The sequence below is a fragment of the Taeniopygia guttata genome, chromosome 4 (assembly GCF_048771995.1).
Source record: "Taeniopygia guttata chromosome 4, bTaeGut7.mat, whole genome shotgun sequence".
Classification (NCBI taxonomy): Eukaryota; Metazoa; Chordata; class Aves; order Passeriformes; family Estrildidae; genus Taeniopygia; species Taeniopygia guttata.
Window position 1 is genome coordinate 22165271 of NC_133028.1, and position 24352 is coordinate 22189622.

General features: G+C 40.5%; 1 protein-coding gene across 11 annotated transcripts in view; it reads left to right on the forward strand.

Moving 5' to 3' along the window:
* The first annotated feature begins 6232 nt into the window (after nt 1–6232).
* The window catches only part of TBC1D1 (TBC1 domain family member 1), a 100318-nt gene continuing 82198 nt past the window's right edge, over nt 6233–24352 (forward strand). For 3 of the 11 annotated variants that reach the window (XM_072928081.1, XM_030270905.4, XM_072928080.1), the window contains exons 1-2: nt 7009–7408; nt 14075–14597. In XM_072928081.1, coding sequence (XP_072784182.1) covers nt 14181–14597 — 417 coding nt within the window. In that variant the 5' untranslated portion in view covers nt 7009–7408; nt 14075–14180. Of the gene's footprint in view, nt 6449–6553; nt 6663–7008; nt 7409–8954; nt 9103–14074; nt 14598–24352 lie in introns of those variants that run through there. The other 8 variants (XM_030270911.4, XM_030270909.4, XM_030270912.4 and 5 more) reach the window with 6 other exon arrangements.

The following is a 24352-nucleotide window of genomic DNA, read 5'->3' on the forward strand; positions in this document are numbered from 1 at the left end:
TGTGGTGACTTATTTCTTTTGTGTGCATATAATCTGATAACACTATGCAACTTTGTCTGGGTTTAGATTTGCAAAGCAAGTTCTTCTGTTGACAGGAATTATTTAAAGCCTGTGGTGAGACTTTGGCAAACTTGGTGCAGATGATTCAGAAGTTGTCATCTTTCTTAGGGATTTTGGCCCAAAGTAACAAGAAACAGCGAATTTGTTGAATATCTATTTTCTGTGGGACTATATATCATATTCCAGGCTAGGGATACAAAGTGTACTTGACTGTCTTTGAATACCATGAACCCATTAAGATAGTATATCTATATACAGCACCTTTTTGTTGCCTCACTGAACTAAGCATAACTCATTCAATGCACATTCTAGTTTTGGAGTCTCTCGCACTGTTTGCTGCCATGACTTGGTGCACATCTAATTTTACAGCAGAAGTTTTGATTTCATTGCATGCTCTTATCTGTGCTTGCAAAGCCAGAGAGGGTTTTTTGGAGGTTGCCAGTTGACTTTAATATGGGGCTTTTCTGCATTTTCAGTATTTGCTTTGGATATCAGTGTAGCATTAATATTCACAACCATAGCTACATACGTCTTATAAATGCAAAACTTCTAAGCTTGATTATCCTCCCAGAATTCAAGTCCTCTGTGCTTGTTATTTTCAGTGCAACTTGAAGATTGCAGCAACTTGAAGATTGCTGGATACAGGGAAGCAGCCCTTGGTGAAGTGGAAGGAGAGGAAGTTTTACCCAGTCTGTACCACTGTGCAGTCCTGTGGCAAGAGGCCTCAGAAATGAGTCTGGGGGTGCTTCAGGAATCTTTGGTGGTTTACGACACCTTCTAAGACATGACAGCTGCCTCTCAAGTCAGCCCAGTTGAGTGAATTATGCCCCATCAGAAGGAGTGAATACCTTCAAGCCTCCATGTGCATGTCCCAGTACTTTTCTGAACGGGAGTTTTCATCCTGAGCCAGTTATGTAAAGGGAGGACATTGGCATGATAAAAAGCATTATCCCAGCACAAAGGATCTGCTTCTTACTGGCTTCCTCCTTGCTTTAAGGCACAGACAGAGGAATGGTTTTTCAGGAGGCAGGCTGGGGCAGTGCTTTTAATTTGGGTATTAATGAGCTAGACCTAGGGCTGGAGATGCTTTGTGGGTCTGCACAAGCTTGCAGCCTTGGGCTTCTACTGGGGAGGTGATTCTCTCCCTCCACTCTGCTCTTTTGGAGCAGTGAAACCCCTTTTGGGGTACTGCATCCCAGCACAAGAACAATGTGAAGCTGTTAGAGTAGGTCCAGAGGAAGGTCATGAAAACAGAGGGTTAGAATACCTGTGCTGGGAAAAAAGGCTGAGAGGGCTGGGGTTGCTCAGCCTGTAGAAGCCTTCTAAAAGGGGGCTTATAAGAAACACACTTTTTACCAGGGACTGGAGTGACAGGACAAGGGGAAACAGTTTTAAAGTGAAAGAGGATATATTTAATTGGATACAAGGAAAGATTTTTTTTTATAGTGAGGGGGTGAGACATGGGAACAAGTTGCCCAGCAAAGCTGTTGGATGCCTGAAAGTGTTCAAGGCCAGATCAGATGCAGCTTTGAGCAATCTAATCTGATGGAAGGTGTCCCTGCTTCATGTAGGGGAGTTGAACTAGGTGATTTTTAAAGGGGACCATCACACTGAAACCATTGCATCATTCCTTTTACTTTAGTTTTTACTGGGAGGGCTCACGTTTCTTTTGGCACAGAATATGATAAAGGATGCTTTAGTTAATTCATGGGGAAGACCTGAAGACAGAGGATTACAGGTCCTGAATTTTTTAATGTATTTATCTTAACATCTCCACAGGCTAGAGGGACATATTTGACATCTGCTTTTATATGCCAAACCTGGATTTGGATTTTACTAATGTTAGAAGTTTGGAAGTGAGACCTGCAATGCACTCACATATACTGAAAGATCCTTAGGAAGGCTTTAGGGCATCCTCAGAAACAGTACAGACATAGGATGATGATCTAATCTTTATCATTTTGTCTTCTTAAGGTCAAGGAATTTACTTGCTCCATTCCTTTCTCTATTCCAGACAGAAATTCACAACTTCGGCAGGGGGTGGGGCACGACAAAAAAAAATAGCCAAACCCACAGCAGTTTATCAAGCTGCTTGAGCAATTACAACAAACTACAAAATTACAAGAGAAAACTTGATATTGCTAAAGTATTTACTAACCTTGTCTTGCATCAGAAAAAGAGGATCTAGAACTGAAATAAAGAATCAAAACAAAGGCAGCAAGAGTATAGCAAAGAGAGAAGTTAGTATTGCAAGTCAGAGTGGGTGTTAAGCTACAGTTTTTTCAAAGCTGGTCTAATTCTTCCACTGAAGTGTTGTGTAAGATAATGAAGCCTACTTGGACATTGTTAGTCCCAAGACAGATACTAAAACACAGATAAATGTCATTTGTTAAAAAGCAGCACTGAACTGGGAGCAGGTGCACTAGTATTTTATCCAGAGATGGGACTTGCCATCACTGGAAAAAGAGTGCTTGCAGCCTGGACTGAACTCAGGTGTAAGGGAATTCTTGGCTTTTTCTAGAGAAAGACAAATCCCTACATTACCAAAAACATATAAAATGAGCCTATTTTTTATAGCAGATGGAAACACAATTCCAGTGACAGTTGTAAACATTGATCCTATAGGGGATCAGGCCTATGGGGCTAGAAGGAAAGACTGAGACGAATTAGCGTAGTACTCAAAACTCTGCCAAAATAAAACCCAAAAACAGTAATGCTTTAAGAGTAGAACAGTGGACTGTACTTGAAGGTTATTAGTTTTTTTACAAGTTCCAGTATTGTAAAATTTACTGAATAAATTAAAATTCAGGGATGGATTGAAACAGTTTGGCTGGAAGGAAGTGAAAATACATTTCAGCTAAGTAATCTGAATTTAGTCCATGGCATATTATGTAAAAGTATTGTTATGAAAGTCAAGTATTGAATTACAGAAGGATTTATATGATAATTTTGCTATGTAAAAATCATCAAGGATAAGTAGAATTAATTCTAAAAAATTTGTTATATATCTATTTTTGTTTTGTACAATGTGTGCTTAAATATGTAAATGATTCACCTACAAAGTTTCTGTAAATAAAGATTTTCTCCTTGCTAATCCTTCTAAAAATTCCAGTGATCATGGGTTTTATTTCCACACACCACCAACAAGCAAATCTTATATCCTTGATTAACAATCACTGTGAATAGCAACATTAAAATGATCCTAAATTAACAGTTGTTAACCACCAGCACAAGTATTAACAAGTTTGGGGATTTTTAGGATTCTGATGCTGAAGGCATCTGGATGCCATATGTATATCTAATTTATTGTAAATAAAAAGAATCACCAGTAAAACAGTCTCTAAGTACAAAACTAATCAAAAGCAATTAACCTGAAGTGCTTTCCTCTCCAGTACATTTTTGCTGTATCTAAGATATACATTCATTAGTATTTCTGATCAACTTCCAAGTAGAAGCCAACATCACTCTGCTGTATAACAATTGCCAGGTAACTGAAATGAGGTCATGCACCATCAGAATATTACGAGTAATGGGATGAGACTATTATATACTAACACCCACCTAAATAAACTGTAATATAGATGATTGCATAGAAACAGTAGCTTCCAAACAAGAAGGACAAGTTTAAATACTCACAATAAACACTGGTAAGTAATTTTCAAAAGTATGTATGGGAATGAAAGAGAGAGGGGATTAATCATGACATCTGAAATGCTCAAAAATACAGAGACAGCACAGCAGCAGGCAGGATCTGTAACAGTAGCTCAACTCCTTCTTGACTATGCATCAGTGATAATAGAAAGCCTCTTGTCTACAAAGATAATCAGTAATTAAGGTCACTGGTATGTATTCCTAAAGCATATGCAGTAGGTAAATGTGCTATAGCAACAGTGATGTAAATTTTGTTTATGAATTGAGGTTATATATAAATAGCATCTGGAGATACAATGTCACTGGATAAGAATGTAGTACTTCATCCAGAGCTCCCTAAGTCAAAGCACTGCAAAGCAGTAACATCCCTTAATAACATGACAGAAGTCACAAAAAAAAAGACTGTTTTGTATAATAATAGAAAATCATCATTATGGGTAACATAGAGGGAAAAGCACAGAAGCTTATAAGGCAACTGAAACACAACATAGGTGCCTGCATTCAAATTCACAATCCAAAAACATTACTGTTCAGCTGCTGCCCAGCTGTGGAGCAACTTGAACTCTGAAAGCATCTTGGGTGGAAACTTCCTGTTTGCCTTGTGGTACTTCAAAGTGTACAGCACCAAGTTCTGCCCTCACTCATGGCCTGGCACATTCAGCCTAAATTTAATCTACAGTCCTACCCCAACTGGGACCAAGTGAGTAGATACCTCTGGTCCTTAATTAGAAAAGAAGCTTCATTACCCACATGTTCTCACAGAGTGCTTCATACAAGCCTGTATATTCAGGTTCTGTACAAAAGGCAGTGGTGAGGTTTTCCTTGCATTTTTTTTTAGAATGTGATTGGACAAAGAGAAAATGGTTAAACTGGTGCTATTTCTACATCATGTATGCATGATGTGGAAAGTACAGCTTGATTTTCCTCCTCAGTCTGAGGAAGTTAATCCAAAGGTATATGCTTTAGTTAATAGGTTACTGTACAGAAAAATCTAACCTGTGAAGGAAAAAAGAACAGAAATCTACTCTTTCAGAAAATAGAAAATTATTAGAAAGTCTGGTGCTCATAGCTTTCACATCAATACTGGGATCCCAGTCCCTGGAACACATAAAAGTGCTTAATTTTTAGGGACTGGAACATAAAACCCTCATTGTGGTTCTTGTTTATTGCCCCTATGTAAGTAACAGTTTAATCAGGAAGCAGAGAATGAATGCTGTCCAAAGTAGCCTGAAAGGTGATGATTAGGTAACATTCATTGCAGGCAGGCTGAACATTCTGAGGCTGATTTCTTCCCCAGTATCAAAGGTGAGAAAGAAGAAAGTATTTCTAATTGTGATGCTCTAGTATTGACTTCTGTTGTTGTTCAAGGATTTTCCAGAAAGCAAGGAATAGTCTTGTAGGGTCCTTCTCTGTTTCATAACATTTTTTGAAAGGCAATAGTAAAGCAGTAAAAAAAGTCTTCCTAAGATTGTTGGCTGATAATTTGGGAATGCATGAGCCTTAGCAGCCGTGCTGGAGCTGTCTGGATGGGAATTGCAGTTCACCTTCTGCTAGAGCATGGCTACCAGAGGCATATAATGCTCAGACAGGCTCAAAATGAGCAAAAAGGCATTCTTGACTCAGGTACTGATATTGGGTAATAACTGGAATAAGAGCATTGTCCTGAGCTGTGATGTTTTAAAAACTAAGGCACTGATTGCAAGGAAATGGCATTCCTCTTTTCAAGGACTGTAAAGATGTCACCGAAAAGCAAGAGGCACTCATACTGATTCCCATGTATGAAGTGGAAGCAGCCAACCATGACCTGAGCACAACCTGGGAACAAGCTCTTCGGGTGAACTGCTACTTACATACCTCAATTTACTTACCAGCAAAGTGGTAATTTCCTGTACCAGGAACTACACCTAGATGCCAAAGGTCATGGAGACACAATGGACTTTGTATCTACATGTGTATCTACACTTTGCAAGTAGGAGATGTGCTTGGGTACCAGAATCGGACTTGTTTTTCATAATCTGGGGCAATATTATGCTTGCATTTAACTGCTTGACTTAATGTGCACAGGATTAAAAGTAAATCAGTGGTCTTACTGCCAAGAAGTAGCAGTTGAAATTGAAAATTGAGTGCTGAAGTGGTTTGCACAACAGGGATGTAGGATGCCTTAATCTTCTCCATTTGCAGAGAAGTATAATTAAGTCTCCGGATCCATTCATGCCTTATCATTTCTGGCAACTGAAGGCCAACTAATACCTACTCTTAAAATGATTATATGCATATGCAAGTGTGGTTTCTTTGAGGAAGCCGTCGAGGTGACTCAGGTAAACTCCCAAAAGGCTGCCCTGCGTCCAGGGCTGGGCCCACAGCCGAGCGGGGACTTGACCGCTCCAGAGCCTGCCAGCCGGGCTCGCTCCAGCTTTGTGAGCAAGCTTCGCTCGCCGCTTCGGCCGACCCCGCCATCCGCCCAGGCTCACTAGCGCAAGGCGACAACAACACATTTTCCGCGGAGAGCAGAGGCTGTGCCAGACACACAGGGCAGCGTCGCCGAAATGCTCTTCGAGAGGAACTTCACGGGCGAGGAGAGGAGGCTTCAGCTGCCCGCCGTCTCTGCCGGGCGCCCGTGCCGTCCGCTCCCCTCGCGGGGCTGCGACCCTCCGGCTGTTGCTATATTCGCCCTCGCTGGCGAGCGGCCCAGCCGGGCGTGCGGCGCAGCTCCCTCCTCGTCCCGGCCCGCCGGCAGGTAGGGGCGGGCGGGCGGCGGGCAGGGGCAGGCGGGCAGCACAAGGAGGCGGCGGGCAGGGGCAGGCGGGCAGCACAAGGAGGCGGCGGGCGGGCATCCCCTGGCCCGGCCCGGCCCGGCGCCCGTTACCGGCCCCGCCCGCCTCCCCGCGCGGGAGGTGCCCGCGCCGCTGCCCGCCGAGGGCACTTCCCTGCGGCGAGCACATCCTGCGGCGGTAAGCGGCGCCCGGCACCCCCAGCCCCAGGCCTGTCAGGGGGCGGCGGTGGCACCCGCCGTGCCCCACTGTGGGCCGGCCCGGGGGAGCGGCGCCGGTAGGGCCGGGCAGCGTTTTGGGAGGGTGGGGGAAGGAGGAAGAACACCTCTCGGCGCAGAGGAAGTGAAGAGTTGTGGGGAGAAGTGCGGCACCCGCCGCGGGCGGCCCGTGGCTGCACCCGCGCTGCGAGGGGGGAGCGGCCTCCGGCGCCGGCGGGTTGGGCCGGGCCTCGCTCCGCGGCCGCGGCGGGAGGGGCGGGTGCGCGGGCTGCGGCTGCCGGCGGTCCCGCTCCTCACGGGGCTCCCGGCGGAGGCGCGGCTCCGGCTGCGGGACGGGGCGGCCGCGCGGGAGCGCAGCGGGGACGGGGGCGCCGGTGCCGCTGTTCTGGCAGAGTTGGCTCCTCGTCAGAATAACCGAAAGACCTGCTTGAATTTAATCTGTCGGTAACCCGAAGTGCCTTTAGTCCTTTTCTCCGCTTCTCTGCCGTTTCCTCGCCCATCTATGCAAAATAGGTGGGTGTAACTCGTCCCAGACCCCGCTCCGTCTCGGAGCAGCCGAGCGCTCTTCCCTGGGGAGACGGGACCTTTCCTGCCGCGGCACAGCCGAATGTAACTTTCCATGTGCCCACGGCGGCGCAGTGTTCTTACGGCCCTTTAAATTCGCCAAGTCAACAAGGGAATGAGCTCTTGAAACTGCGTTCACGAGAGGTATGAAACGAATGTGGTTATTTATAGCGCAGTTTGAAAAGATTGAGGCCTTTGTGTGCTGTGTTTTATTTGGGAGAGAGGCTAGCATAGCAGATCTGCTGCAGGAACCTTTAATAGTGCAGATGGGGGGATTTGTGTCTGCGTTAAGCCCAGAGATTGAATGGAACGTTGTGGGTCAAAATTAACAAATTATGCATTTTCTGAATAGCAAGTGCCTCTGGGCTGATGCATATGACTATACTTTTAACACTTGTAAGTGCTGAAATAGAAATTTGTCACAGGTTATATAGGAACGCTGAAAATCATAGGTGATACGCAAAAGTAGAAATGTTTGCAGGTGAGAAAAATGACAGGATGGATGGAAACACATTCAGTGATATGTGGATGACTTGACACTTTTCTCACTTTAATTTGGTTAACTGCAAAGTTGAATGCAGGCGTTTTGGCTGTGGGTATGCAATTGAATAAAAATGAATGGTATTCATAATATAATTTACCTAGCAAGCTTTCTTTTACAAAGTTGTTGGGTTTTTTGGTGGTTTTTTTTAGTACATTACATTCGTAGAACAGCTCAATATTTTGTTCAGGTCTGTATGAGGCTGAGCCAGAAGACTTCAATCATCAGAATACTGATTTCCATGGACTTGATTAAGGAAATAGCAACAGGTGTTAAGGGCAGGAACAGTCAGCTATTTTCTTCATTTAATAGTTGATTATAAATGTGTATATTTGTAATCAAGAACATACTACCATTTTATTTCAATTTTTTAATAGTAGCGTATTTATAAAACTTGAGGTGTGATGTAAATGCTGGATATACTGGTAAATATTTTAGGTGTGTTTATTACTGGAAGCAGTATCAGTATATGTTTATGTTATTCAGCACCCAGTCTGGAGTTGCTAACAGCATTTAAGCATTAAGTCTTTTAAAGTCAGCATTTAATGAAAAAATAATGGAAATTTAAACTAATTTCTGAGGCAAATTGGTTTTTGGACTTGTGCATGCTTTTGGCCACAACAAACCATAACTTCAGAGGCAAACAGCAGATAATTAGCTATGAGATAAAAATTATATCCTTGCAACAAGAGGGGTGTGGTGTGCTTCCAAGTGTCCATTTGAATGTAATAAAAAAAAAATTTTTGAACACTGTTCTCAGCAGTGACCATGTCATGACATACTTAATATATATTCTCATTTGTGTTTTTCTATATATCCTGCCAGGTGGATATAGAAATCTGTCAGCTTGAGCAAAAACAATGTAAATTTCAGTTAGGGATCAGAAAGAGAGGGAGACAAGTGGTATTTAGTTCTGGCTAGTGTTCCAGAATTCTGGCTGCAGGCCAGGGTTCCTCATAATCCTTAAGTAGTATAATATTTCTGCTAAAATAATCAGTGGTGAAGTGCAGTCAGTATCAGTGCCTCTGGTTCCATTTGTCAACAGGGTTCAGTGCTAATGCCATGCAGAGAAGAGCTGAACAAATTTGTGCTATTTGAGACCAGCTGTTTTTTATAAGAGCTTGCTTTATGGTTGCTTTTTTTGCTTAGTTTCTTGAAGGGGAGGAAAACTGACTTGCAGACACTTACATAAACTAAAGCTGTTGTCATGTCGCGAGCCTGATGTGGAGTAACTGCACAGTTGTCTCTCAGAACTGCAAAGGTCGAGGAAGATGGCATCTTGCTGTTCAACTCCCAGGTCAAACCCCTCATTTATTCATTATTGTGTGAAAGCCCTGACTCCTTCTTTGTGTGACGCATCTTCCAAGCTCGTGAGTTCTGCTGTGAGTCCCAGCACTCCAACTGCTACCAAAGCAGGAAAGGAACTGGAGGAGAGTGAAGGGTAGCTTAAGTCTACAGTTACCAATGTGCTGAACAATAGTTTAAAACTTTTGGCTGTATGTCTCTATTGAATTTAGTCTGGTTGAGAAGAAAGGACAAAAGAAAACTTTGACACTTCACCACTGTCAAAGTTTCTGGCTTTTGGGTTTTTTGGGGGGGTGGGGTGTTCTTTTGGTTTAGAACATTCTCTCTCCTCTCATTATCTTTTTTCTGTGTCAGTTTGAGTCTATCCCAGAGCCCGGTGTTCCTCCAGGTGCACAAACCTGATTTTCAGTGCCTCATCTTCGCAGGTTACTAACACAATAACCTTGCAAGATTCACCTTCCTAAGAGCTTACCTGACCCCATCTAACCTACTGGTACCTGGAGCCAATCCCTTGCCCTTGTGATACAGTCTTTGCTCTCTTGTGAGAGGGTGCATTTTGCAGAATGCTGTACTGCATGACACAATGCTGCTTAGACATGTACCTTCACATGGAGTCCAGAATGGCAGAAATAATAATTTGTGTAGCTCTTCCTTTCATGCTGTCTTGCCATCACCCTGACTTCTATCTGAAGGGATCCCTTTTAACTTGGTGGCATAACACAGTGAGAATGTAACTTGATTTTGGAGAGCAAGAGACTAATATATATATTTTTAAATTAGGTTAGGGTTTTAAAAACCATAAAATTAGATTTTGCTAGAACAGGACCATCAGGGTGGTGTTGCATGCTTTCTAAGCCTGCTCCCCACTTGTGAGAAGTGGCTGCATTGATCGGAGCAAAAGAGAAGCTGAGGAGAAAGGGCACACATATGTTCCCATGTGTATCTTCCACATTAATGAGTCAGTCTGGTGTTCCCTAGTACAGAAGGCAGGGATAGATATATTAATGTGGTTTGTGTAAATATCTTATGCGTTACAATTCAACTGGCTGTTTTTATGCTGATGGAGCAAATACAGCTGAATCAAAGCAGGCTAAACAGTAGGAACAGTAAGATTCATATTCTCTATAAACTGTATCTTAGCATTAAAGCTGTCAGCTGAGGAGTGCCACTCAAGCTGTTCTCAGTTTTGAGTGCAAGGGCAACCAACACCATTCCAAAGATGCTGGTGGAGAGGAGAGAGAGGAACTGTCCCAGTTATGTCTGTGAGCACTGGGAGAACAACTGGTGACACCCAGTGTACTAAGCAAGCCCAGAGTAATGAAGCTGAATGGCGCTTAGAGCTGCCAAAGGAACATCAAAGTTGACGTAGAAGGAAACTAGCGGACAACTGTATTTTTGTATCTTTTCTATTTGCTCTTAGATTAGAGGTGAAATAAACATTTAATAGGCATGAGTTAATCAGACCCTTGGGAGAAAGAGGAAACTTGTTTGAGCCTTCTGTACTAACGTGTATGGTAAACTCCCATGGCACCTGCAGAGCCAAATTTCAGAGGGGATGAACTGAAAGGTGGCAACCAGAGATGGGTAGAGGTACTAAAATTCTAAGCAGTGGAATCAGGGCAGACATGGATGGGCTGAGAGCATGGCTACTCTTTGGCCGTAATGTGTGCTTAAATTTATGGCTGGGAATAGGCCTGTTGAGAAAAACAAAACTATTTTTAGGTCTAAATTAAGCATATACATAAATACTCCATGGTCTTGAAGTAAAACCTAGTCCTTGGTGGAAACTTGAAGGAAATTAACATCAGTAGCTTGAAATTGGCATAATTTCTGGTGGGATTTGTTTACAGTAAGTGACAGGAGGGGAAAACAAAGAAAGAATGGCTGGGAAAGGGAAATGGAACATGCAGAACAGTAACATACAGAATGATATGGGTTAGATAAGGAGACCTTCTGATGCTGCTAAATTGGTGCTCTGAGAAACTGCACTTTTAGCCTCTCCTAAACATTAGGGGAAAACCCTAACATTTTATCTTCTATTTAACTGGTTTAATTTAGTAGTGTTTTTCTTTGGAAATAACAAATGCAGACATTGGAGTATTTATACTGTTGACTTTGCAAGGTGTTTATTTTTTTAAAAAAGAGATGCCAAGAGAATGCCAAGAAGCATCACATTTATATTAAATACATTCCAGCAGTACAATGTTTGTTCAAGTATTACAGAGTAGCAACCTTGGGTTTTTTATATACTGTTCAGTCCTTAGAGTTAGTATGCAAAATAATTGTGATATCCATTTCTCTTTGAGGCTGCATTGCCTAGTAGATCTAGGGTAGAAGAGCATGGTAGATGGTGGTAATCAAAAATAAACTCAGAAGATTGATAGAAACAAGGGTGACTGTTGCATTTCTACATGCCTTTAATTACTTTTTTTTAAGAATGGTTCTCAGAAAACACAAATAATAAATTGGCTACAAAAAGTATGTGGCTAATACATCATAGTCTGTATGGTAGCTCCATTCTCTTGTTTTCAACTAAGAATTAAGTTTTCTGAGGCTTTCTTATCCTGAGATTATTATCAATGCCACTAAGTGATAAGAGCACTAAAAGCTAAAACCTTGATTTTTATGTAGTTTAGACTACACATCATGATAGTGATTAATTATTCCAGTCTTCCCTGGAGTTGCTGAACTATTTTTCATTGTAGTTAAGGAGAAAAAATTTGTAATAGTTTGTGAAAGAAGAGACCATTTTGATTCTTGGCTGAAGGAAAACTAAACTGTGTTTAGCAGTCTGTGTTGATAAGGTGTAAAAGTGCCTCCTGAAGCTGCTGTCCCATTTAGAACCACGGAATCATTGATATTGGAAAAGATCTCTAAGATCATCATGTTCAGTATATGACTGAACACCACCATGTGGATTAGATCATAGTACGAAGTACCACATTCAGTTATTTCTTGAACGCTTCCAGGGACAGTGACTCCACCACATCCCTGGGCAGCCTCTCCCAATCCTTACCACCCTTTCCTTTACCACCTTTGAAGAAATTCTTCCTGATGTCCAACGAGAACCACCGCTGCTACAGCTTAATGCCATTTCATTTAGGATGTCATGCATTTATATTAATCTTAAAGATGCTTATTTTCTTGCTCATTTGTGAAATAAACAAAAGAAGCCCTTCCAGTTGTAGTACACTTAAAATGAGGTGTACAAATTCTGGATTTACATGGCCCTTTTTCCCACACCTCCCATGCCCAGATACACACACAGATGTTTATGAAAAGATTTTTAAAAAATTGATCTACACATCTAGAATGTTATTTATTATGAATACATTGAATAGTATCTTGAAAACTTGCACTCATGCTAAATTTGCTATTCATGGAACGGGCAGTGCTGCCACTGTGTTCATTTGTCAGAAGATGAAAAATTTTAAAAAAGCAAATGTACTTAAAGATGATTTACGAAGTTCTCTTGTTTTTACAGTTTGCCAATTACTGCAGAAACATTGTTCCCCACTGGGACGTTTACAGATTGGTTGTATTTTAAACAGCTCAAAATTCATTTAAATCCTGAAATTTTTGGGGCTTTTTTAACCTTGAAATTTCCTTTCATTTTCAACAAGGTGAAAGACTGTTAGAAACTCATTCTGAAAATATTATTGCAAGAGTAAAAGAAGGAAGAAGTTCAATAGAAACTCATGAGAAAAATAGTGCTGGTTTTGATCATATTTATAGATGAACAAAGACAAGAAATACTGTTATTACAGTAAACAGATGGCACTTATTCAAAACTTGTCCAAATGTAATTAAACTGTTATTTAGGGATATCTTGGTACTATTTATTTGTTTTTAATAGGTTTTATCATGGGAAACTCTCATAAGACTGATGGTAAGCTAGTGTCCTGGTATTTAAACACAGGCAATTATAGGCCTGTCAGCCTGGCGTCAGTCTCACACAATATAATGTAACAGCTGAAACTATGGCCAATTAAAGAGGACTTAAAACAGGGTAGTATAACAAATGCCAATCTATGGGTTTTCATGGACTCCATTTTATGAAATGGAACTCATAAAGAAATGCAATTATTGGATTTCATTACTAAAAGTACTAATACATAACAGTAGTGGTAGTAGATGCTGGGTATAACAGGGTTACAAAAGGGCTGTGCGTAACTTGGTATATTCCATTTGGTATTTTAAGAAATGAAAATGATACAACGTCAGTCTGGCTAGCATTTAACTATTTCTGTCTGGCTGACCAGTGTTAAAATGCAACCATGAATTGCAGTCATCATCTGGTTCTTCCCAGAATGCTGTAAGGATTGTTGCTTGTGGCTGCTATCTGACAGGATTTTCAGCAATCACTCTGCTGCTAGCATTTTTATATTACAATAATTTCTAGGGTGTTATTTATTGAAAAAATCTGTTTGGTTACAACCAATAATTACTGGCAAACTATACCTAAGGAAACAACTCCATGTTAGTAGCCAGATTAAAGGTCATCCGCCTATGGACAATAAAGTTGTCAAGCTAACTTTTCTTTTTCCTCAGATGTAAAGGTGCCTTAGCAGGCAGTGACTTCAGCTGTCATGAAGGTCAGAATAGCTCAGCTGAGTTCTTCCTGTGATAACAGGATTGAAATAGGCCTGTATGATCCACATGTGCCTACCCATGAAACAGACACAAGCTAGAAAAATGTTCATTGTAATTTAGTTACTCATTAGATAGTTGAGCTATGGTCATAAAATAAATTTTAAATCAAGAGTGACTCTTTTCCAAACAATGTATTTATTACAATTATGTTTGTTGGACCTGAAATAGTAAGGCCCAGTGTAAAGAGGGGGAACTTGCTACATGGGCCATGGTAGCTCTCTTCTGATGTTAAGCTATTAATTATTTGTGTTATTGAGAGTTGGTTTTTCATAGAGTTCAAGCACCTACATTACTCTTTCTTTTTCTTTCAGAGCTCTTCTGTTCCTTAATCAAAGGAGCCATCCAGCATCCAGATAATGTCATTCCACGGCGCTGAAATATCGGTGAATTAGTTCAGGTTCCATAAAGGACTGTAAAATGGAGCCAATAACTTTCAAAGTTAAAAAGTGTCTAACACCTAGTGATTTCTCAGCAAGTTTCAGTCTCCAGCTCGTGGGTTCTCTCCCAGTGCATTCCCTAACCACTATGTCAATGCTGCCTTGGATTGTGGCCGAGATCCAGTTGCTCAGTGCAAAGTCTTCCAAAGAAGAACCCAGCGTCAGCCAAATTCGACTTTGTGTTTCACCAGCCAGTTTGCGATGTGAGCCAGACACAGGGGAAACCCAGCAGTGGGATCCTTTAATTTGTTCAAGTTTATTTGAATACAAGCCACAGCAGGTCCACAAACTGATTCACAATAGCCACGATCCAAGCTACTTTGCTTGTCTGATAAAGGATGAAGCAGCAAATCAGCAAAGTATCTGCTATGTATTTAAGGCTGATGATCAGACAAAAGTAAGTAAAAAGAAAAGAACCAAAGCAAGCATCCTTGGAGTTGCTTTTGTGCTGTTTGAATCTTTTCACTATACTGTAAAACCTTAAGGTTGTACTTAAAATTAGAGATGAGATCTCATTAAAACTTACTTTATTTGATGTTAATTGCTCAGTAAAACTTGAGATGCTCAATATGTGAAATGAAAGGTGTGTACATATCCTACAGGATCAGGGCCCGAATTTCATCAGCTTAAAAAACACTTTAGTTTGGGATATGGGTGAAATCTTGACCCTCAAGTCAGTGAGAGCTTTTCTGTTGATGTCACTAGGGCTAGTATTTCACTCATGAGTCACTGTGAACTTTATCTAATCCTGCACTCAGACCTCTCAAATTTCTGTTTTCCTGAGTTGAGACCTATGTGACTGCGAAGCAGAGATACCTCCTTTCTCAGAAAGAGGAGAGGGTAGTGTGGAACCTCCATATGTATCGTATCTCTGACAACAGGACCCTGTGGAAACCTTTTCCTACAGGCAGGCAGGTTTAGAGAGTGGGGGAAAGGCACAGTCTTTGCACCTCTGTGACATACAGGCTTGCTGCTGCATGGCGTGAGACAGGAATTGGGTATGCACGTCTGGCAGTGGGTGAGATTTGGCTTAGTCTGTATGTCCTTACCAGTTCCTAACCAGTTGTGTCTTTGCTGAAAAAGTGGAAGCATTAAAATTGTTCATCCCTTCTGTTTGAGAGTAATGTGAGACACTGACTCATGATTGAGTAAAATGAGTAAGATTTAACACAAACTTACTGTGAACTACTGAGGACAAAATGGTGACCTGTCCTTCACCTCTTGAATGTCGACTCTGGTCTCCATAATGTTGGCAGACAGCATGCTCACTTGACTCATAGGAGGTGTCCAGCTGAAGAACCCTGGAGGTATTATGTGAATATACACCACACATGGGATTTATGCCAGTCTGCCCAATAGCAGAACGTTGTACAGTTCCAAATCCGTGGTCTCAAGCTTACAGCTCAAAACATATGGAAACAGCTTTATTTAAATCCCCCAAGATAAAGCTGCAGTTCCAGTAAATTAAAAGGCAAATACATTGTAAATCATAAGCATTCAAGTGAGAAATACTGTCAAGCTGAATGTAGAATACCAAGTTTATATATGTAAGGGCAGAAATAAGGAATAATTATTTCAAAACTTAGCATTGGATAGCAGCTGGTGAATGCATTTTTCAGTTTGCTTCTGCATTTACTTGGGTTTGTGATTTTCCAGGATAATGGTGAGAACACATCTGTACTGATCACCTCCAGTACATTTTCTTAGGCATTTTCTTTTGCAACAAAATATTCAAGTACTTTTTCTTCATGTTTGATCAAATTCCTGCACATGTTTGAAATGATCAAGAACAAACTAAGTCTCTAGTTAAATTTGCAGCTGTGTATACATGTTTTTGGAGACAACACCCACAATTTTTGTATGCCTGTTTTAACTACTTAGTTCTAGGTTCACACAGATATCCATCCTTTCAAAAACTGCCTTCCACCTGGTCTCTTAACTTGCCTTGTGTGCAAGAGTTGTTTCTCTTGACTTCTTTGCAGTCTAGGTAGACATCTAATCAGCATTTGAGTACCTATGTTTCACCAAAAGGGTAATGGAAATGCCAGATGTTCTTACCATCTGAAATGAAGCCCTACCTCTTTTACTTAAATTTTGTGCAATTTCCACATTTTAAGTAAGTTCTTTGTGCTTTGTAGGGTGTTGTTACTTTGACCTGAATATGGTCATATAATGCCTTTTAGCTAATTGATGTTTATGTATGTATCAGGGGGAGTGATCTGATGTTACCTGTTTTGCAGATGCCCAACTTGAAAGGATAGGGAGTGCACACATGCCTTTGTTACAAACTGAAGGAGCTGTTTCTTAAAAGCCAGTGAGTTGGGATGAAGAATTTAGGATTGTTAGGTCAATTTATGTTCAATTTCAGAAGGAATAAATTTTAGAAACTGGACTTTTGCAACCTGTGCAACTCAGCAGATTCCTGTGCTGGCACTCTTTTTTGTAAGAACTTTTTTTTTTCCTATTTGCTTCACATCTGTAAAAGAATCACAACAGTCCAGATACGTTTAGTCACAGAATTTACATGTTCATAACAATTTTTAGCCAACAATCTTGGACATCCAGACTTTTGTGATAATGACTAATTACAATAATATTGTAAACTGCAAGAGCCAAAATTGTTTGTGCCTGCATGTATAAATCTGTAGCAGGGTTGTATTTGACAGGGTTCTTGGATTAAGTCAGGTCTGAGCATTTGAAGTAGAAGGTACTTTGTGGCTTTGCAAATAAGTTCTGTGTATATGCTCACCTTAAGTAGAATAAAAGGGGATAGAAGTATGTCTGTGGGAGAAGTACAGTAGGAAGATTAGGATGTTAAGACAAAGGCAGTTGAGTAGAAGACTAAACAAAGCCTTTAAGAAGAGGACAAGAAACTTGAAAGTCATGCAGACAAGCATAGCACTGGAGGTGGTAGAAAGTACAGAAATCCAGGAATGGTCAGGCTTTTAGCATCAGCATTGGAGATAGACTGCAGTCCATTAACTGTAGTTGTACTCCTTTATAAATAGAAATTGAGCAAGAACATAACATCTGATTAGTGAGGGATTATTTTACTGTTTAATATGAGAGTTTTGTTAATGTTGCTGGGTCATATTTAGCTCAGCTCTAGAGTTGATGGAGGTGCATGCAATGCCATGCAATGTTTTTCCTGAATACAAAGCTCTTGGGTTCGTTGTTGCTGCATTTCCAGCATAGCCACTTTAGAGAAGAAATCCGTAGACGGGTAATTAACACTAAGTAATGTCGGGATTGTTTGAAAGGAGTTCTTTGTTATGCTCCTCTGTAGCAGTGAAAGAAAAGGTAATGTCCCATTGTGGTCTTTGTTTTCCCTCTGTAGGATCTGCTGTAATTGTTTCTATTGTACCCGCATGGCAATGTGTGGCTCACTTTCCTTGCTGGATAGCAGTAAGTAGGGAAGGATGAGATTATATTACTTGAAAAGAAGCATGTGAATATGGAGATCATTTCACTCTACTTTGTGCTTAAAGGATGGGTTACTTGCCTAGAGAGAGTTTTCTTATGGATGAGAGTCTTCTTTCCAAGTAGATTTGTCAGACATGGGATCTGGAGTATTCCTTTCTTCATGTATAACTTCAGTAAGTTTCCACTGGTTACAGATAGTGGAGTTTCTTATCCTTACACCCTCATTCTCAGAGGTTCTGATGTAGCCTCATGATTGAGTAATTTCTGCCTGAGGGTGGGGCTGAAGCATTAATGCACATTCTTTGTAGGTGCTCAGGAGTGGAGCTGGATACAATTACATTGCCTGCAGGGAGCTTATGAAGGCTACTTGTAGGTCAGGTGAGTAATAGTGGGGGAAGCTGGGGAAAAATTAAATCTCCACTAAATCTGTTGCAGCATAAGAGCACAGCCCTGCTGAGCACCTTGGTGAGAGTGCTTGGCTACTGTAGGAATGCAATGGAAATGAAACCATACATGATCCACCACTCTGTGTCTCCCCAGTGGCCTCTGGTCTGACATGTGCTTATGTACTACAGAAGTGTGATGCTGTTGACATTCACTGTTGTTGAAAACTATATACTTTAAAAATTATTGGCATTTTAGTCCCACATTTGAGACGTGCTAGTTCTAAATTGTTTGGAACTGCAGGTGAGGTGTGCCGTTTCCTTCCTGAGCTCATTCTCTCCAGTTTTCCTTCTGTATGATGCCCTGCTTTATCACATCACTCACTCCAAGAAATGAAAGAGATAAGTAATGTGAGGCTAAGGGCATACTTAACAGGGTATCCCCCACCAGCAGATGCAAAGTAGCCGAAACATTATATGGAGTATGAGTAATTTCTGTTCTTATTTTCAGCTTGGAAGAGTAATTCCAGATGTCATTGTGTTGATCCTTCTTTGGTGTATCAAATGATTTGCTTTACTTAGATATGTTTAATCTTACTTGATGGATGTTTGGGCTGGCAAGTGGAACACGGGTCACTAGTTTATCTGACTCATGCCCTGAGCTAGTTTAGATTTAAGGCAAGTTAAGGTTATGTTGTCCTTTATTATACTTTTATATTTATTGTAAATGAAGACTAACAGTTCTAAATTTAGTGGTTTCACAGAGGTCTGAGTCAAAGAGAACATTCAGTATCTCAGCCTTTTTCCATGTCCTGTGCTCTGTTCAACAGCAGGCTCACACTTTCCCAAGCCTATCTTCTGTCATCTACATAGCTATAAAGACTTTTGTTGCCTTTGCTAGGTTCAATTCCAGGTGGACTTCAGCTTTCCTGATCATGTCTGTATCTTGGGTTGGCAAATTCTTATTGAGGCTCTCTGGAAACTGGCTGGATTGGCCATGCCCTGCTGTGTTTTTCCTACAGCAGATATTTGAGTGGTTGAAGTTCCTCGTTAGGACCAGGGTGTGCTAATGTGAGGCTACTCTGAGCTGTCTGTAGAGTGCATCATCCACCTGTTCTTTATGATCATAGGGTAACATAAATTCCTGTATGCAGAGCAGAAGTTGGCAGACAGCACTGCCATTTTTTGGTTTATTTTTTTTAGTGAAGCAGATGCTCAGAATACTTGAAAGTTTCCCCTTTTTTATTCTGTGATATGAACTGGAGGTTTAGAGAATTTGAGGGAAAGCCTAGAAACTTGAGCCTGATGTCTTACAAAAAAAATACTTCCGTGAAATTACCAATGGAGAATTGGAGTATGAAGAAAGGTAAGAAGTTCAGATTTTTAAAGGGTTAAATTTTGTACAGGTGTTTTTGTTTGTGTGGGTTAGGTTTTTTTGTCCCCAAGACTCTGGACACAAGTTGTCATAACAGCCTGTAATAAATGCTTGTGTTTACCAGAGCAGTTAATGCTATGATGGCAAAACACTGGGTAGAACTTCTCGCTTAATAGAAAAATAATGCCTGTGATTTAAACAGGATCACAGCTGCATCAGATGGCATAGTTCATGTATTTTTTTAATTAAATAATACTGAAAGTACCTGTGTTTTACTTCTGATGTTACATACACTTGATTTTAGGGTCAGAGTTCATGCCAAGGCTATTTCTTGTTCAAGGCTATTAAGACAAGACACGCACAAGTCTGTGGTGCTTCTGAATTTTCTCTCCGTAGTGTCATCAGTCAGGGACAGCTTTTGGCCCAGGCAGCTGTAGGAGTGTTACCATGAGAGTTGCAGCATCTGTATGGTTGCAGCAGACTGGGACACCTGCTCAAAACCTGAGCCTGCTGATTGACTTCACCTGTGCCAAATCTGCCCCAAGGCAAAGACAGATGGAACTCATCTCCTTGTACTGAGACACTTCTTGAAATATAGCACCTGGCCTGTTGTTGAGCTTTTTCGTTACAACTGTGACGCCTTCTGTTGTCAGAGGTCTTCGGGTTTTTTGTCCACCTATTCCTCTAACAGTTATTTTGCTTTTAAACAACCTTCACCTACTTTCATGAGTTAAAATAGCTTATGCACTTAAGTAGCTCACGCTGTCTTACCTGGAATGCAGCACTCTGTTACATGTTGTTTATGATCTGATTATGTGCTGAAGAAGCTGGTTTCAGATAATCAACACTTAGCTCTCTGTGAGGCTGCTCAGAGCTGAGCTTCACATTATTCATCTATAAAAGGAATGGCAGGGGCCCAGTGAACTCCTAAGCAGTTGTTGTGAGGCTTGGCTTCATGACTGTTTATTCTTACACAACTTGTTTTTACTTTAGACTCTAAGTTATAGCCTCACTAAGTATCTAATTTTTAATACCACCATTTCCCTTTCTTAAAATTATTCAGGGAAGATAATTTTAAAGATAGAGGTGGTCTTTTTCCTCTGTATTTTACTGCCTGATGAGTCTAGGGAGATTAAAACATGGTTCTTCTTTTGCAAAAAACATAAAACACTGAAACAAAATTAAGTAACTGGACTAATGTCAGTGCAAGTGATACTGTAATTTGGCTGTTTTCTGCCTCCTTACGCACTTTTGTGGTTTTTGATTGAATCTGTGTAATGGCAAACTGCTAGCACTGCTTTTTGACTTAGGACATCTCTCCTGTCTCCCAAATACTAACTGAAGAAAATGTGAAATACAGAAGGTAAAAAAAATGCAGGAGAATAAATGAAAAATCAAATACATATTTGTGATGTGCACATGCACAGTCCAGTTTATAAAGTAGGTCAAAGTTTAGCTGTGTAAATCCTAGCAGAATATCCTGTATAATGCAAACAACCAGCTGTGCTTTCAGTACTCTCACGATTAATCAAGCTTTACAGGCTTCTTGAGCATGAGTGTGATGACACCAGTTCTATTCTGGGATCTGTTCAAACAATTCTTGTATGTGAGCTCTTCTGTCAGGGAACTTTAGTGGCCAGTGACCCTGTCCCTAGCAGCATTATTCCAAGCCTTTATGAGGCTCTTGTGAAATCTTTGACTGACGTTGTGACATGCTGCCTCAGCTAAGTGCTGGTGGGTTTTTTTTAATTTATTTTTAAATTAAAAAATTATGGGATTTCCCTAAACCTTGTGTGATTGCCACATGGAGGAAGTAATTTGTGCAATACCAGTGCTGCTGTCTGACTTACAGTCAGAGATATTGTCTGATCAAGGAAGATGAAATTAATCACAAGGTTTGTAAAGAGTTGCATATTCCCACTCTTAACGGCAGCAGCAACATGAAAATTATATATTCTTGTGATTTCTTATCTTGTGTAATAGTTTCTTATCTAGTGTAATAATTAATTGTATAGTAAACTGCATCAGATGGCATTGTTCATTGTTTCAAATTAAATGATACTGAAAGTAGCTGTGTTTTACTTCTGATGTTACATGCACTTGATTTTAGGGTCAGAGTTCATGCCAAGGCTATTTTTTGTTCAAGGCTATAAAGGAACAAGGAACAGTTGTTCCTTCACTTTTCCTGTCGGGGATTGTAGCAGAAATGCAAAACAGGAGAACTGAGGCAAAAACGTAATTAGTGGATTTCTGATAGCCTCTCATCTGATTACTAACCACTCTTTTTGTCTTACTTGTGGCCTGTGATGTCCTGCACAGGTAACTGGAGCCATGAATATCTAAGCATCCTCCATATCTGTAAAAGAGTTTTCTTTAAAAGCTCCTCTTCACCCACAGAAGAGCTTCTGTACATATCTCCAGAGAAGCTCACTCATAACATCTTAACCAAGTTAGAGTCAGCTTTCTGTGGTCCTGCAATCCTTTGCTGATTTGCACATTCCCACCTTTCCCCCTATTCTTTATACGGTGGTATCACTCAGATATGTTTCAGAGCAATTTGAATATTCCAAAGGAAAAGTGATAAAGTTTCAATTAAATCAGCATTCTTACATGACCACAGAACAGTTTCATTTACACCTTTTTGAGAGGCAGGGCATTGCCATGTAGAACAAGAGACGGTCCAACCTTTTCTTTCCAGTTCATTCAGTCTTAAACTGCTGTGGGGTTTTAGTTCAAGTGTAATCTATGATGGTACACTGAGGAGATTTTATAGCTGTCCTCTGTCAAAAGAGGCAATTCTGTTATTCTTTTCTCTTCTGATCCATCCCTTGACATACTTCCTTGCTGTTTTCCCTTGTGCTGGCACTGATGTTTGTCCAGCTCTGTGTTGAGCTGCTTTAGGGGCTAAGGTAGAAGAAATTAATTTCATTCTGCTCCAAAACCTATTTGGTGCACCTTGCTAGATCACCAAGATGTTTTTTGTCAAATTTCAAGTTGACATAAATTTGGCAGCTAAAGTGAGCATAAAATATTTTGGGACAAGGCTTTCATAAGGAGGTGGGGGAAGTAGAGTGCCATACCAGGAATACTTCTAAGGGATTGGGCCATGGAGCAGGAAACTTGTTGTTCTATCTTTGTAGGTTGACATAGATCTTAAAAGTAAGACTATGAGGATGGAGGTGCACAGAGACACTTGCAGGCTTCTTTGCCTTCTGTACATAGAGCAACCTTGTTTGGAGAATGGTGCTCTTAAACACCGAGGTTGTGGATTCAATCCCCATATGGGCCATTCACTGAATAGTTGGGCCTGGTGATCCTTGTGGGTCCTACCCAACTCAGAATATTCTGTGAAAGTGTCACTGACATTGAAATCTGTCCTGCTAGTAATGTGTGAGAGGAAATCACTGCATACTTGCCCAATGAGTCCAAAGTAGCCTTGCTCTAAGAACACATCACGGAGTGGATGATATTCAATCCAGAAACTGTCTATCCACATATTACCAAAACACAAACCATATTAAAGTCCTCAGCTTCACAACTTGTAACAATAATAAAATATGTAGCAACAAAGTTATCCAGCTCACCTTACTGGTGGGTAGTAAAGTCTGATTTTTGCAAAGGTGTTGGATGCAAGACCCAAACAAAATTAATGGTCTTCTCATTGCATTGCAGCCTCATCAGTCCTACAGCTTCAAACAAACATGCAGCAAGCAGACACTGCTGGGCAAATCAAAAAACCCAAACCAAATGGAAAGACTTGTGCCCATAGATAAGTTCTGAGGGAGCAATAGAAGGTGTGGAAATATAAGTTGTGTATACAGAATTAAGAGTTCAGAAAATACTGTTTGGTTTACAGCAATATTGAATATAAACTGCATGCACACTACTATATAAAGAAATACTTAATGATGAAGGAACTGAAATGTATTTTCTGAGTTACCCACTGCTGAGGCTTGCTGAAGTTCATTTAAGACTAGAAGTTTCGAAGTTTGCATGATGCCTTGTTGATCTCTGAACTCAAGTCAGACAGTCTAATCTAGACTCACTAGATGGTTTTTATTTTTTGTTTAATTACTTTACACTCCTAAGTAATACAAAGTATGCACAATTGTGAAGTTCTTAAATTAATTTTGTGGATGCTTTGTGCAGTGACAGTTGTATGCAATTTAAAGCCAGAAAGTGGCTTTATTAGAGGGGGGGGGGGGGGAACTGCTTTGAAAATAACAGTTTTTATTTTAAAAAAACAGTCTTGCCTTAAACAGTGATAGTTTTTGTGGTGCACAGTACAATAGCATATTGTGTGATTTAGTTAGCAAAATTGAGTAGATAGTTTTTGTCAAATACATTAATAGTTAGGACAGTGTGATTTAGTTAGCAAAATTGAGTAGATAGTTTTTGTCAAATACATTAATAAACAAAGGCTGTAACTAACCTACATCTGTCATGTTGTTAGTACAGTCTCTACAGACAGACTCAAGAGTGGTTCTGGCTCATACCTGATTGATACCAGTTATGTTTTATCTTTCCTCAAGACTAATAAAACCAAAGCCTCCTATTTTCTGTGCTTTGCAAGTTTCATTAGGAAGCTTAGGCTTTAGCTCACTTGGAGCTACTTAAACATGGACATTCATGTTCAGGCAGTTGTATTTTCTTCTTTTCAGAATTTAAAATGGCCCTAAAAGACAAATGCAAGCCATTCACATTCAAATATGAAGATGCCAAGTCATAAATTATGATACTGAGTAAATCATCTTCCTGAAATAGCTCCTTCTGTTTCCATGCAGTTGGCTTTTTATTTAAAGTTTTGCCTTTCCTGGACTGACATTTATGCTGTGCCCCCAAGGTCATCAGATGGGGGCTCTTTGGCTGTAGTGGAGCAGAAAACCAAAGCAAAGGAGGCATATATAACTGCTGTATTTATTTTAGCAGCACAATCTCCCATCCTGTTATATGTCAAAGTGAATAATGGTA